Genomic DNA, 13,946 nt, shown 5'->3' with positions numbered 1-13,946 from the left:
TCACCCTCCTAATATCTAACCTAAACTTCCCCTGTCTCAGTTTAAAACCATTCCCCCTTGTGTTCGGTAGATGAGGAGCGGTGGGTGACTGTCACCAGATGTCTGTGACTGGGCAGTGGGAGCGATTTGCAAAGGCATCACTATCCAAATGGAAATTCCAAATTCTTGCTGCCAGGGGAGACTGAAGTCCCTTTGGAGCCTCTGGTTTATGAACTTTCCTTGTGTTGAAGGACTTGTGATTGCATTCATAAGGAATTGCATCTCTGGTGCCAGGTTTTGTCTGTTAAAAAATGTAATTGCTGTATGATGAGGCTGGCAATTTTAAGTACTTTGGCCCTTAGCTTGCTTTATAAATTGCTGCTGTGCTCAGGATATCAAAACATTTCTGCACTCCTTTTGTGAGTCAGCTTTGTGTCTGCCCGGGATGGCAGCAGCAGGCAGCTCACATGAATGGAGCTGGCCCAGCCCCTTGGTGTCAGGCAGCCACTAACTCAGAGCAAAGTCGGGCTGCTGAACGTTAGCAGCAGGAGGTTTTGGTTTGAAATATCTTCTGCGTGCCTTTGTTTGACTTGCAAGGGTGCAGAATTCAAGTGAGAGGAGCAAGGCTGTGTGGCTGAGGTGCCGACTCAGCAGTGGGAGGCCTGTGTTCAAGGCACAGCTTTGCCCAGCAGTCACTGCCCAGAGGAACCCCTCACAGAGCAGGCTCCCAGACCTCTGCTCTTTGGTTCTTTCCTCCACACCCCTCTCTGCTGGTAGCTAGCCTGCTCTTTGCAAGCAGCCAGCATCTCAGAGGCAGTTGCTACTGACTGCTGGAGGACTTGCAGACCAGAATTTGTATTGACCCTTGAGTCTTCTTCTCGAGCATCTTGGCTGTGCTTGCATGCTTGGAGCCATTTCTTGTAGCACTCTCAGGTGTCTGGCAGGTGTTCCTGTGCTGTGATTCCTGGCTTCTTGCCACCTCTGGGTCAGAACTGCAAGCTGCACGTGTGGCTGCTGGCAGTGAGCTGGGTCTGAATCTGTGGAAACCATTCAGGAAGAGATTTCAAGATCTTCTCTCCTTGTGAGAGCGTGATCTCTGCTGCTGCCTAAACACTGAGATAAGAGGCTGCAAACGTCCCAGCTGTCCTTTCCTGCTTGCTCCCAGTCCTGCTGCTGGATGCTGAAGGCACTGTACTTACTGCTCTGTCCAAACTGCTGCCCACAGGGCCCTGAACCAGAAGCATTGCAGCTAGAGAGCTGGGGGCTTGTTTAATGGGCCTTGCGTAATGGGTAAATGTTTGTCTTCAGGTACTTCCATATTTGAAAGCTGAGCAGATGGTTGAGATTTCGCAGGGTTGGAATGAAGCTCATCTTTTCAGGCTCATTTTGGTAATCTTTATCTGCTTCTTAAGTGCCCCTTTCCAGATAAATTCAGGCTGCTTCTGAAAGTATTCCTCAGTGTTTGCCCGATTAAAGCTTGCTGTTTGGTGGGATACAGCGCTCACTGGGGCAGCGTTAAGGTTGAACTCACGGCCATGAGAACCACCTCATTTACAGTGGGTTTTTCCTACCCTGAGGTGCAGATGATGACCCAATTCCGTGGATATTATTTGCTTTTATAAATGGCTTTTAAGTGGGTTTTAATAAGGTATTTAGTGCAAAGGTATATACAAAGGAACAGAAGGCTCTGATGTGTGTTTGAAGTACTTGAAAGCTTTAGGATATAGAGGGAGAAAATCCTTTGCTTTCCTATAGAGCTTTCTATCCACGTGTCTCAAAGCATTTTTATGGAGTGATGTTGTTGCCCGTGTGGGAATATGAAAGCTGGGGCATGCTGGAGTTGGTGATGCCCCCTGGTTCCCTGGGGCTCCTGTGTTGAGATACAGGGGACCTGAGTTTCCCCCTGTACCAAAACATCTGGGAAGAGCCAGGAAGGGCTTGGCATCCAAACTCATTCCTCAGTTTGTGCTGCTATGTAGGCTTTCAGCCCACTTTAAGGATTCAGGGAAAAAAAACCAAAACTGTTGTTCAGATGGACCTGATATTGGCTCGTAGGTTGGATTGATGGATTTTAGTGGTGGAATTCACAACTTTTTGAGCAGTAGAAGTAAAAGTGAGGTGATGTGGAGGGCAGGTTCTTTCCTGGAGACTTTTGGAGGCTTGCCTTTGCTGATTGAGCCCTTTATCAGCTGATAACACATCTCCCCTTTGTACAGGAATGCTACTGATGGTGAGAAGTGTGCAGGCAGTGTCCACGGATTCTTTTTTGGCTGTCCTGTGGGATCCTGGGGGCCGTCATATCCTGGGACAGAGCCGGGCCAGTGGAGTGGGGATGCTTGAGCCCAGAGCATGGCGCTGAGGGACGTGGCTTAGAGGCACGGTGGTGGCGGGTTGGTGGTTGGACTAAGGATGATCTTGGTGCTCTTTTCCATCCTCAGTGGCTCTCTGAGGTTCGGAACTTCCTCTGGGCCCTGAACGTGGTCAGCTGCTCAGGAGAGCAGCACTTTGGGCCCGACTGATTCCTTCATGGCAGGAAGTGTTGACCTGTGCACAGCAGAGCTGAAGCTTTGATTCAGTCTTCTGCAGTGACAGGGTGCTGTTTTTTCAGAGATTTCTTTATGCTGTCTTTCTTTTTTTCTTAGCTTGTGTGCTTGTTGAATAGAGGAACGCTGCCTGTTGGGACAGAAATGGAGGACTGCTCTCTGTCTCTCACCCCAGATCTGCTGTCCCCTTCTAGAGCTTCACACCCTGGATCCCTGGCCCTTTTCAGAGAGAAGGTGGGAACAGCTGCAGGAGAAGTAATCAGATTTGTGAGAACAGCCCGAGCTTTCCAAAATCCTTGTTCAGCTTCTGATTTCCTTCTCAGTAGCTGTGAGGTTCCCTCTGTCCTCAGGTGACAACTGAGATCAAATGGGAAACAAAGGGAATGGAAGCCAAGCAGTCAGGGAGGTGATCTCCTGTGTTGTTGCTTTGCTTGGAAGATGAGTAAGGTAGCTGTGTGAGCAATAGCTGGAGCGGGGAGACTGCTGAGAGTGGTGAAGTTAATTTATTTCAAAGGGACAAAGAGTCCAGGGAATTTGCTCCTGCTTGTGTGATTATCCGTCTGTGTTCTTGCTCCGTGGTCTCAGCAGGGCTCAGCCAGATGTGTGAGGCTAATTAGCTCCGAGAGAACATGTAATGCCATTAACTCCCCCTTTACCTTGTGCTGCTTTTCAGGAAGCCCAGATGATGAGCAGCGTGAAGCTGGCAGTGTGCTCACACTGCTTAGGGTGCGAATCTCGGTCGTTTGTTTTGTGCTCGTGGGGTTTTGTGCAGTGCTGAGTGAAAGAAGGTTGCTTTTAAAATCAGGAGGAAGATTGGTAGTTGGGGTGTACATCTTCCCTTTGGTGGTACAGGTAGTGGGTTGCTTGCCAGCTCAAGGCTGACGTATGTGTGATGTGTTCCATATGTGCTTCTGTATTGCTTATCCATGTGAGTGAGAAGCACCTGGGCATTACCAGAATCTGAGCTCTTCCATTTGGAAAGCTTTTTGAAAAATTTTAAATACAAAGGAAAGTGAACTGAGTTAATTGGGGCAGAGGTAGAAACCCCTCCGTGTCTTTCGGTGACGTTTTCAGGATGGCTCTGGTGACAGTAGCAAGGAAGCACTAGGAAAAAAAAGGATGATAAGTAATGTCAGTAACCCCTTAAAAAGTCATTCCAAAGTCTCCTCGTCTGTTTGAGGATTAATAGATCTCCTGGTTTGTAGTGATGATGATAATCTGTGTTCACAGAGGTTTGTCTTTGGTCCTCTTTGGCCAAGGGGTTGTAGAGAAACGTATTTTAGTCACTTCCAGTCCCCTACCACTTCCTCCATGAGGCTTGCAAAGTGTGAATTCCTCACCTTTACACTTTCCCAGAGCAGGAGGAGGCTGGGGATGTTGCTGTGGGATCTGAAGGCAGGGTCGAAGCACCCAGAATTATATGATCTTTCAGTGTGAGTGATGTTTGGAGGCAGCAGCCCAAAAAGGCACCAGCAGCTTTTCTCCACAAAGCACCAAAGTGCTGATCTTGGCATAAGGGAGTGCAGGCTGCAGCCTCCCCGCTCCTGTCCTTCTGGGGTTGTTTTTCCTAGAGGTCAGAGCTTGCTTTGGATATCCACGGTTTATATTGGCTTTTTCCAATTTCAAAACCAGCTATTGATTTATTTTTTTTTTTGGAAGCCAGTAAGTGAAAATAGGCTACCTTTCAAAAAAAAAAGCTTCAGCACGAGAATGTTTCTGGAGCACGTCTTGATAACCTTTCCTCTGTGTGCATCGATCCCCTGATGCTTCACAGCTGGGGGAATTCTCATGTTGTGTAATGCTGACTGACACAAGGGTGGGCTGGAGGTGGGGTCATTACGTGTGAGCAGAGTGAGGTGGTGTGCTGGTTCACTCACGTGGGCATTTGCCTCACAAATCATGGTGACAAATCCATTCAGAGCTGTAAGTGTGGCTCCTGAAGTAAATCACAGTCTGTTAAGAAGCTTTGAGAAGGGGGAAGGTCTAACGAGCAGCTCCAGTCCAGGATTTTCATTGATGGATATGCTGATGCGACTTCTGCTTAGCTGGGGAAGTGGGAAGGCAGAGGAGTTCAGTGGGAAGGTGTCAGAGAGCAGCATCTCATGTGTTATTTGGTGCTGGGGAACATGCTGACTGCTGGCTTTCTTCTTTGTTGCTTTGCTTTTGAAAATCCCAGTGTCTGAGCAGACAGCCAGCTGAAATTTGACTTGTGCTTCTAAAAAGGTTTGATTCTTCTAAGAACGTGTGCTGGTTTTATCTGAGCACTCTTTTTTACTGGAAATCAGTCTGATGGGAAGGAAGGCTCAAGGTAGCAAGCGTCTCAAAGCATCTCTTAAAAGGACGGCGTGACCTCCAGGTTAACTTGGGTGTATTCTACTACTTCTCTGAAAGAGTGCTCAGGCACTGCAATGGGCTGCCCAGGGAGGCGGTGGAGTCACCTGGAGGTGTTCAAGGAACGTTTGGGTGTTGTGTTGAGGGATGTGGTTCAGTGAGAACCATTGGTGATGGGTGGATGGTTGGACTGGATGATCTTGAAGGTCTTTCCAACCGTGGTGGTTCTGTGATTCTGTCATTCTGTATTTGGGCACTGTGTCTACTTCAGGGAGCTGGGTGACCCGTCTTCTCCCGTCTGTGGGTTCCTGTGGTGCGTGTAGTTAGTGTGGAAATTCTTAGTGGGTGAAAAGCTTAAGAAATAAGTCCCTCCTTTCTCCGCTGTGTAACGGAGGAGACGTTATTTCTGGCTCTGAAGCAATTTCCTGGCTTTTAAAATCTGGGAGCAAAAGGTGCTCGTTGTTCTGTTCAGATTGCACAGCTGCTCTTCTGCTGCTGGGCAGTGAGGGGCAGTGGTCCATCTGTTGTGCCTTTGCACAGGGCCTCGGATCCAGTCCCAGTGCCTTGCTGCTTGCTGTGGTTTCCCTTCCTTCCACACTGCTGTCTCGTTCCTGACAGCTCCAGGCTCAGTAGGGGCTTTGATGTCTGCTGAGATGCTGGCAGAGTTGGCTTTGCAGCCCACGGGCCTGGGGTTTCCCCAAATGGAAAGCACAGCTCGCCAGATGGTTGTTTTTCTTCTTGTAACACAGAGATTCTGAACCAGAAAGGTTTCTCTATTAGCCTGAAGGGAAGGCAAAGCTGTTCTCTGCCTCACCACCTCATTAACACGCTACAAACAGAGTTGAGCTTAGCCTTTTCCCCATGGGGACGCTCCTGCTCTGTGGTCTGTGTTGGCTCCTGCTGTGATCCTGTAGCCTTTGTGTCCAGTGTTTGTGACTGTAAGTGAATTCTGAACCCTGACTCGTGGGACGTGCCCTATTCCTCCCTTGGGCAAGAAAGGAGACCTGCAACATGGATGTTGTGCTGCTTTGCAGGAGTTGAAGGGTTGCAGGGATCTGCTTCGCTTTCGGTGTACCTGCATCTCATGGTGCCAAGGTCAGAAGGCTGTCACACTGCACACAGAGCAGCAGCATCCATCCGTTCACCTGGATTGCTCAGCTTAGAGATGTGCTCTGTAATTTGCAGGTAACCCTTGTGGGAGGTGCAAATAAAATGTTGGGAGGCAGTGAGCAGAGCCCTAGTGCTTGTGGATGCTTAAAGGTAGGGTGGGTGAAGCAGGGAGCTGAAGACCTGTGCCCTGGCTGTGCTCAAAGAGCCCCATTCACCGTGCAGTAGCAGTGCACACCTGCTGCCAGGAACAGCACTGGGCAGGCATCTTGGCCACTGCCTGACTGGGGAGAGCTCCCATCCGATTTGTCTTGTTAAAAATCAGCCAGCAGCTTCCCTGCAGACAGGCAGCCTGCAACATTCAGTTGCGCCAGCCTGGTCTTGTCTTTGTTGCCTCAGGGAGCAGACTCTGTCTCCTAAGGAATAGCTTCTCCCACCTGATTTGAAAGCAAGGTCTAGAGGATGTTGTTTCTTTTTCTGATAGGAAGAAAGCCAACATTTTCCTTTGAGTTAGAAAATGTGGATGAGCAATGTGGAACTGTTCATTTTAGCTCTGTTTGCTGTCGGCGGATAACCCAGCATACAGTGACTTCTTACTCAGTGTGCAGTTGGATGTGGCCTGGAGTTCTATGGGGACACTGCTCTCCTGGAAGATGCTGGACATGTGCGTGCCTGCGTCAGACAGCTGCATCTGACAGGGGAAGGCACCTCAAGCCCCTACGAGTTGCCCCCAAAACTGCATCCAAATGGGTTCAAAGAGAGTGTTCTTCCTGGCTCAGAAAGGCTTAGTGTTTGTTTGTTTGTTTTTTTACAATCCTTTCTAGATAAAGTATTGTTGCTCTTCAAGTGATCATTTCGGAAGGCAACTTAATGAGGTTAGGCACGGATGGGGAATACTGAAAAAAGGATAATTAGCCTCATTTTTCCCCCTTTCTCTGTCTGTGAGTCCCCAGAGCAAGTGGTGTTAAGATAATGTGGAAAGTTCTGTAATTGTGTCAGGTCTAAACTGGAACAGGCTTCCCAATGAGGACTGAGTGTCCTGAGTGCGAGTGGTGAAGAGCTGGCGTTTTCCAGACCTACTCATTAAGGAGGTGAGGAAGGTGGCACATCTGTGCTGCTGCAACTGGGAGATCTTAGCAGTCCTCTCAGCTCCCCACGCACTCACACTGCAGCAGCTCTTTCTCACCCGATGCTCGCCTGGTGTTGTGGTTAGAAGAATGCTGTTGAGACACTTGGGGTTAAGCTGGAGGGATTTTGGCCCTTGTGTTGTGGTCACCCAGCAGACTATCATCAAGAGGTCCTAAAGGTGACACCTGTAAATATTAGAGGTGCTCAGCCATCTGGCTTTTAGCTTTATTTGATTTTGACTGCTTGGAAGAAGACCTTCCTGCTCTAGTTGCGCAGTACCTTGTCGAGTAGAAGTCTCTGTGCTACCAGACTCCAGCAGAGTCCAACAAATCAATAATTCCCTATGTTTTGGAAGTTTTATTATGCAATTTAACAGCATAGCAGAGTAATGAAATCTTTATGGTGATGTGATGAGAGCGAGTGGTTGTGTGTGTGGATTCCAGGGTCTGCCAGTGAGCAAGGTGCTAGCTACTTGTTCTGCTGCTGACAATACACTTATTTTCACCTTTATTCCTGGATTGCAGTGTGTGAATGGTATCCCAGTAAACGCTCAGGCAAATAGTTATTTATCCAGTATTTACAAGTGATAGGTCTTGTAATTTTCCTGACTAATGGCTGTGATTTCTTCCAGCTGCATTAACGGTTCTCGCTTCTACCCACCAAGAGCAAGAAGTGTTTTGGTTTCTACATGGGGAGTTATTGTCTGCCATAATAATGTAGACCAGAGGATTTTTTTTTTTCCCTCCCTGGCCTGAGATCTGAGGAAGGATGAAATGTGCAAAGCCTGAGTTAATACATTGTAAAGCCCTTTAATGTTCCTGCCTTTGTCATTCCTCCGGAGTGGTACAGGAGTGCTGCTGGCACTAGCCCAGCCTGCCTTGGAGCTGCTGTTGTTTTGTTTTATGAGGCAATCAGGGGGTCTTGTGATGGCATCACCTACAAAGGTCACTTTTAATTACATTCTTGACACATTCCTCTGTCCCCAGCTGGGCATTCCTGCTGGAACAGGTTGTCCACAGCTTTGCAGCTCCATTGCTGTGATGAACAATTTCAAAAACACGCTCTGGGAAGCTGCCAACAAGCCAGAGTGGGGGGAGAAAATGCAAACAAAATGCTTTATTCTGTGCCCAGCCATTGCTGCTGGTATCCTGAGGTGGTGGAGGAAGCAAGTATCAAAGCACGAGCCATCCCTTCTGCTCCAGGTAGCGGAATCATTTCTTTGCCACTGTTGTCACTGTGCCAGAGCCCTCCTGCATACGATGCTGAGGTGGTTCAGCAGGTACAGATGCACAAGCTTTTCCTCTCCAATCCTTGTTTGGTTTTTATTCAATTGGCTGCTTTCCTGCTCTGGGAGCTATGACACTCGTGCTGGTCCAACAGACACTGTGCCAGGCTGCAGGCTGGCAAACTCCTGGAGGTGTTTCTCATACTCAGCTTTGTGCTCTGCTTCAGCCATGGGAGGGAAATCGGTCAGCTTTGGATTGGAGCAGCGGGAGGCATCGTAATATTAAGACCAGGAGCCCTGTACTCAGAATGCTGCTGTGCTGCAGGCTGTACAGAGCTGCTTTCCATCATGCAGACCTCAATTTAATTGCTGTTTGATTGCAGATTTCTCTTGGGTTTGTGGAAGTTGAGCATGGAGCCGTCTAAAGAGCTAGGCTGTCACCTTCTAGAGCAGCATGTTGTGTGTTTTCTTGTGTCGACTGCTTTTCCCAGCCCGCACTATTCAAGGCCCAGAAGCTTGGAGATTGGATATTAGGATCAACTTAGTCTCTGGAAGAGCAGTGATGCACAGCTGCCCAGGGAGTGGGAGAGTCACCGTCCCTGGGGGTGTGGGGATGTGGCACTGAGGGATGCGGGCAGTGGGCATGGTGGGGGTGGGCTGAGTTGGTCTAGATGATCTTTTCTGGCCCGTGATGATTGAAGGACCCGTGCCCTGGGTCTGCCTGATGTTCCTCATGGTGTCTTGAGGAGCAGCCAGGCTGTCCCATGGTGATTCTCAGGTACAAATAGGCTGTGGGATTTTACTCGTCTTGGCCTTGGAGAGGGGCTCTGGGGAATTCCAGCTAATTGCTGCCTGAAGACACAGTTGATTCTGCGGAAGGAAATTCACATACATAGGGTAACCTTTGGAGTGTGATCACTGCGTGGTGCAACTACTATTAGAGTGCTGTGAGTGGGTGGTGTGTTTGGGATGTCTGAAGTTGCAGTGATGCTGTAACAAGGCTTTCCTTTATTCCTGAACTGCCTTTCCCACCCATTTGTTTCCAGCCTGATCATCAAACGCTTCCGAGTGCTCACAACTGGGATTTGCCTCTATGCTTGTGACTGCCCCCCTTTGAAAGGGGGGAAAATGGGGTTAACGTGGTCTGCACTGGCAGTAGAGGGCTGAGCAGGAGGTGTTTAGCACAAGAATTGATTATTTCTGAACTTGCCTTTCCCACTGTACATGCTAGAAGGACAGTTTCCTTTCCATGCCGGACACTGATTCATTGTCAGCAGCGCATGCGTGCACAATGGTTCTGTAAGAGGGGGATTTGAGGGCCCTGGTGCCTCTGGGCTTAACAAGTAACTGCACTGTGCTTCCCTCATGCCAGGCTTTGGAGCAGCAGTCCAGCTGGCTCTGCACCTGCGTGGGTTTCTCCAGGTCCAGCAGGAATCCCGCAGCCAGCTCTAGGAGGGAGGCACTGAATGCTGCTCTGCTGCCCCAGCTGCAAGCTCTGGTGCTGGCTTGCTCTGCACGAGCTGTTGGCTTGCAGGGGTAGGAGGCAAGCAGCATGCAGCCTGTTTTAACAGGGCAGACCCTGCAACTGAGGAGGCTTTCAACTAAGGGTATGATGCTGGGCTGGCCAAACTGCAAGTCAGGCTGCCTCCTTCGGGTCTGTGCTCTCTGCAGACAGAGCCCAGGGCCAGGGCCGTGCTTATGGATTTCCTTTTGAAGGGAGCAAAACTGTTAGCTTGGCAACCTCATTAAGAGCTGCTGAAAGCGTGAAAAGCGTGTTGCTGGAGGCAGGTCATTGCAAATGAGGGGATAAAGTGGATGGGGTTGCTAGCAATTAATTATTGAGTGGTTTTCCAGAGATTCTTTCTCATGTTTGTAATTCATTCACTACAGTAGATGCCATATTGATTTATACCTTCTTTGACGTTCGATATATTATGCCCTCAGGGCCCCAAACAAAAATTAACTGGAAAATGAGAGTGCATCTCAGCCACCCTGCCTCGCTGGAGCCGTGTGCCCCACACCAGGCTCCCTGCTCAGCCTGGGCTGTGGACGTGACCAGGCCTGTGCAGTGGGTGGCACTGCAGCTGCCCAGCAGCCAAGGCCATCAGGAGCCCAATTAGACTGGAGTGCCCCTTGGTGACCTGAGCAGAGCTCGGTGGCTTTGAGAGGCCTGTTTGAATGAATAAGCATTCCTGTTCATTTGGAAAAAATCCCCCTCCTCCCCCAGCTCTAATTAGCTGGTCCTTTTTTCTGCTGTGAATACAGAGAGTAATTGCAGTGAAATCTCACCAAGATGCAAATTCTTTGTGCGGAGCTGATAGAGGTGGTCTTTGTGCAGTGTTGTGCCCACAGACCAGCTCTAGTACCTGCTTTCCGTGTTTCATTGCTGGATCTTTGTTTTTATTGTCTTTTTACCCTCTGGTTTGTCTCTTTTCTCTCCGACAGAGTGACTAAAGAAGTGGACTCAACGTCAAAAGAAGCAAAATCTTTTCTGAAGCAGCAAGAGAAGTGGCAGTCATCAGCTCCAGGTTCCCTCCCAACTGTCTCTGGGTGAGTCTGTTGTTTCCCTACCTTGCACGGATTGCTGTCAAGAAAGATGGTGCTCTTGTTGATGTAGCAGGCTTTGCCCTGTGACATATATAAGCTGATGGATGTATGTTTTCTGCAAGAGTTTGGTGGGAGCAAAACCAGGCTGGGAGGATGTGATGCTCTGTGGGGAGGGAAGCGGGGGAGCAAGCTGTAGTCCTGGTGACTCACTGCACAGAACACTTGAATTTCTCAATCCTCGTAAATCATTCATCCTGGTAAGGAAATATTGTTTTGATTGTCCTGAGCAACGTGATGAAACTGGAGGTAACACAGGAACATGCCTGAAACTGCCCGCAGTTCCTTTGGAAGGTGCTTCCTTCAACCAGAAGAAACCATGGTGGGCTGGGCTATGACTTATAAACTTCAGGGGAGCAATCTTACGAGACACGTTTCAGCCTCTCTGATGTTCTCTATACCATTTCAGTGTGGATTTGACACCTCTTGTTAAAGCTCATAATTCAGAGATTATCATAATGCTGTCAAAGACTCGAGGGGGTCGGGTCCTCTCGGCATCTGACACGACCATGAGGTTTTCAGTGAGCTTGGGAGATAACTCATTTCTGGGGAACACAGGAGGTGCTTCTCTTCCAGCAGTGATTTTTGCTGTTGGTCATTTGCATTTATATTTGGAAGGCATTAGCCGGGTTCAATTTGGCCACGCAGAAACAGGACTTGTCAAATAAATACATTCTCCTTACCATCTGCTGCAGAGCAATTCTCCAGCATGGGTTAAGGCTGCCTTTTCCTGAGATAGGATGGGATTCAGTGGCTGCAGCTGGGTTGTCACACGTGTTTCCAGCTAAGTGCTGCATAGCTCGTGGTTAGATCAGGGTAGTGAGAGCACAGTATGCAGCATGTGTGATTTAACAGCTGCTGTTCCCCGAGATGAATGAACAAGTAAATGAGCATAGTTGCTGTTGTTCATGCAATGCAACAGTTTGTCCCTGCGGGGTTCACCAGTTTTAATGTCAGTGTTTTGTGGGGAGTTTTGTGCTGGAAAACCTTTGTGCTGGGTTGGCATTCTTGCTTCATCTTGGCTGACTGCAGAGGTGGTTTGGATGGCAGCTAATTGTCATGCAGACTGCTGGCCCTCCTGTCTCTCCCATCCCATTTCTCATCCCCAGCAAAATCGCTACTGCTCTGAGTGCAGGCTGGCTCTGTAGCTCACTAGGAGAGTCGTTATGAGGCTTAATTAGGTCATCATTCAGCTTGCCAGCATGTGATTTTGCAGTGACTGCTGCTTGCCCTGAACGTGAGGTGTCATGACTTACAGGGCTTGTGCGTCTTGCCTTCCTTCGGAGCAGCAACTGTGCCTTCCCTTTCACAGCCTGCTGCAGAGCTCCCTGCACGTGACACAGAGACACAGCTTTGCTGTTTTGCTCAGTGTGGGGAACTAACCAGCACTCTTTTTATTATCCAAGCCCTGAGTTTGCTGCTCTGGAGCACAGAGCCACAAGAGCTCTGGTGACGTGCTGGGGCATTGCTGGGGGAAAGATGGAGCCCAGTGATGGCTCTTTGCTGGTGCCCTTTGGCTACTTTGGCTAAGTTTTGGGTGTGTTTCTCACTTGCACGTTGAAATAGGCATCTAGTTGGGGTCAGTATTGCTAGAAGGCACTGAAATGCATGCGATTTGGGAACCTGGATGTGCTTCTGAGCACCCATTGTTCAGTGAGCCGTTGTCAGCCTCCAGGAGCTTTATATCTGCTATAATTAAATAACAGAAGTAAATAAGTCTGCGTGCAGGGTGTGTGAGCAGCTCGGAGTGGCCTTTCCATCTGACTTTTCTTTCTTTACCTTGCAAGCAGCCTGCACTATTTCTGAATGCAGCCAGCCTACCCTGTATTTATTTAATTTCCTTTCTCTAAACAGATAGAAGTAATCCAGGAAAGCAGCAGTCACAAAAGCAAACATCCGGTCCTGCGTCTCTGCACTGAAAACCCTTGCAGCTTACTGGTCCAGGGGAAGGGATGTTTGGGGCTGAAAGAGCATTTCCTGAATGCGTTTAATGTCCGTACGGGATGTGCTATAAAAAGCTGGAGTTGTGCTCATAAGGGACACGGGGGTGGTTGGAGGGGAGTAAGTTAAACACTTGGCTGTAATTAAAGCCAGGAGCACAAAACAGCCCACCCGGTTCTCTCAGCAGGCTGTGCTAGGAAGGTCAGCAGCCTCTGGTTCCCAGGGCTGTGGTGGTTGCTCAGCCTCTCCGTGGTTCCTGATGATCCTTATCGTGTCCTCCCATGGCATCCTGCTCCTGGGACATGGTGTGCACAGCCGGCAGCGGTCCATCAGCAGCTGGTATCACTTTGGTAGAGTGTTCTGGGGCTACTGCTTTGTTCCAGTGGTGTTTCTGTAGTACTGTTAGGTTGCACAAGCCTGCTGGTGATGCTGTCAGAGGTGTCTGCTAGAAGCAATGAGGGTTGCCCTCTGGGTCCCTTGTCCTTGAAGACACCCAAAGTCTGGCCCGACAGGGCTCTAAGCACCTGATGGAGCTGTGTCCTCCACAGGGTGTCCCTGTTCATTGCAGGGGAGTTGGACCAGGCGGCCTTGAAGGGTCCCTCCCGATGCAGACGGTTCTGTTCTGTGATACACAGGCTCAGGTCCCTCTGTGCAGTCCTTGCTGCTTGTCAGAGCACGGTGGGATTGCAGAGTGGTGTTTCTGCAGCAGTTATGAAAATGTGCAAGATGAAAGAAAAAATGTAGCTGGTGGATTTTATTTGAGATCCCCCTCAAGGCAGCTGTTTCTACAGAGCCTGAACAGGAGCCTTGGCAAAAAAGGGAGGTTTCACACTTGCTTTGTTCTTGTGTTCGCTTATTAACCAAAACCATTTGTAATTAAATGTGGACGTGCTCGCTCAGCCCAGCTGTTGCTTTTGTGTTTGATCCTGCCTGAAATTACAGCAGTGGCTGCGTGACCTCCCAGGCCTTTCCTTACCTTGCAGGCTGGCAGAAATGCAGGCTGAAATCCGCCTTTGAAGTGAGCGGGGTCGGTAGGCATGGTGTGCGCTGATCCCGGGCTGAGGTTGGCCTGTGAGGGTTTGGACCTC

At 49.3% G+C, this 13,946-nt stretch overlaps 1 protein-coding gene across 1 annotated transcript in view; it reads left to right on the top strand.

The window, feature by feature from the left end:
* CFDP1 (craniofacial development protein 1) overlaps positions 1-13,946 on the top strand; it is a 47,896-nt gene that overhangs the window by 4,932 nt on the left and 29,018 nt on the right. The window contains exon 5 of the mRNA XM_052685321.1: positions 10,759-10,863. Coding sequence (XP_052541281.1) covers positions 10,759-10,863 — 105 coding nt within the window. The remainder of the gene's footprint in view (positions 1-10,758; positions 10,864-13,946) is intronic.

Source organism: Tympanuchus pallidicinctus, unplaced genomic scaffold (genome assembly GCF_026119805.1).
Source record: "Tympanuchus pallidicinctus isolate F22 unplaced genomic scaffold, pur_lepc_1.0 scaffold22, whole genome shotgun sequence".
In the NCBI taxonomy this organism is placed as follows: Eukaryota; Metazoa; Chordata; class Aves; order Galliformes; family Phasianidae; genus Tympanuchus; species Tympanuchus pallidicinctus.
Note: the sequence above shows the minus strand (reverse complement) of the source record. Positions and strands in the feature narration are given on the sequence as shown.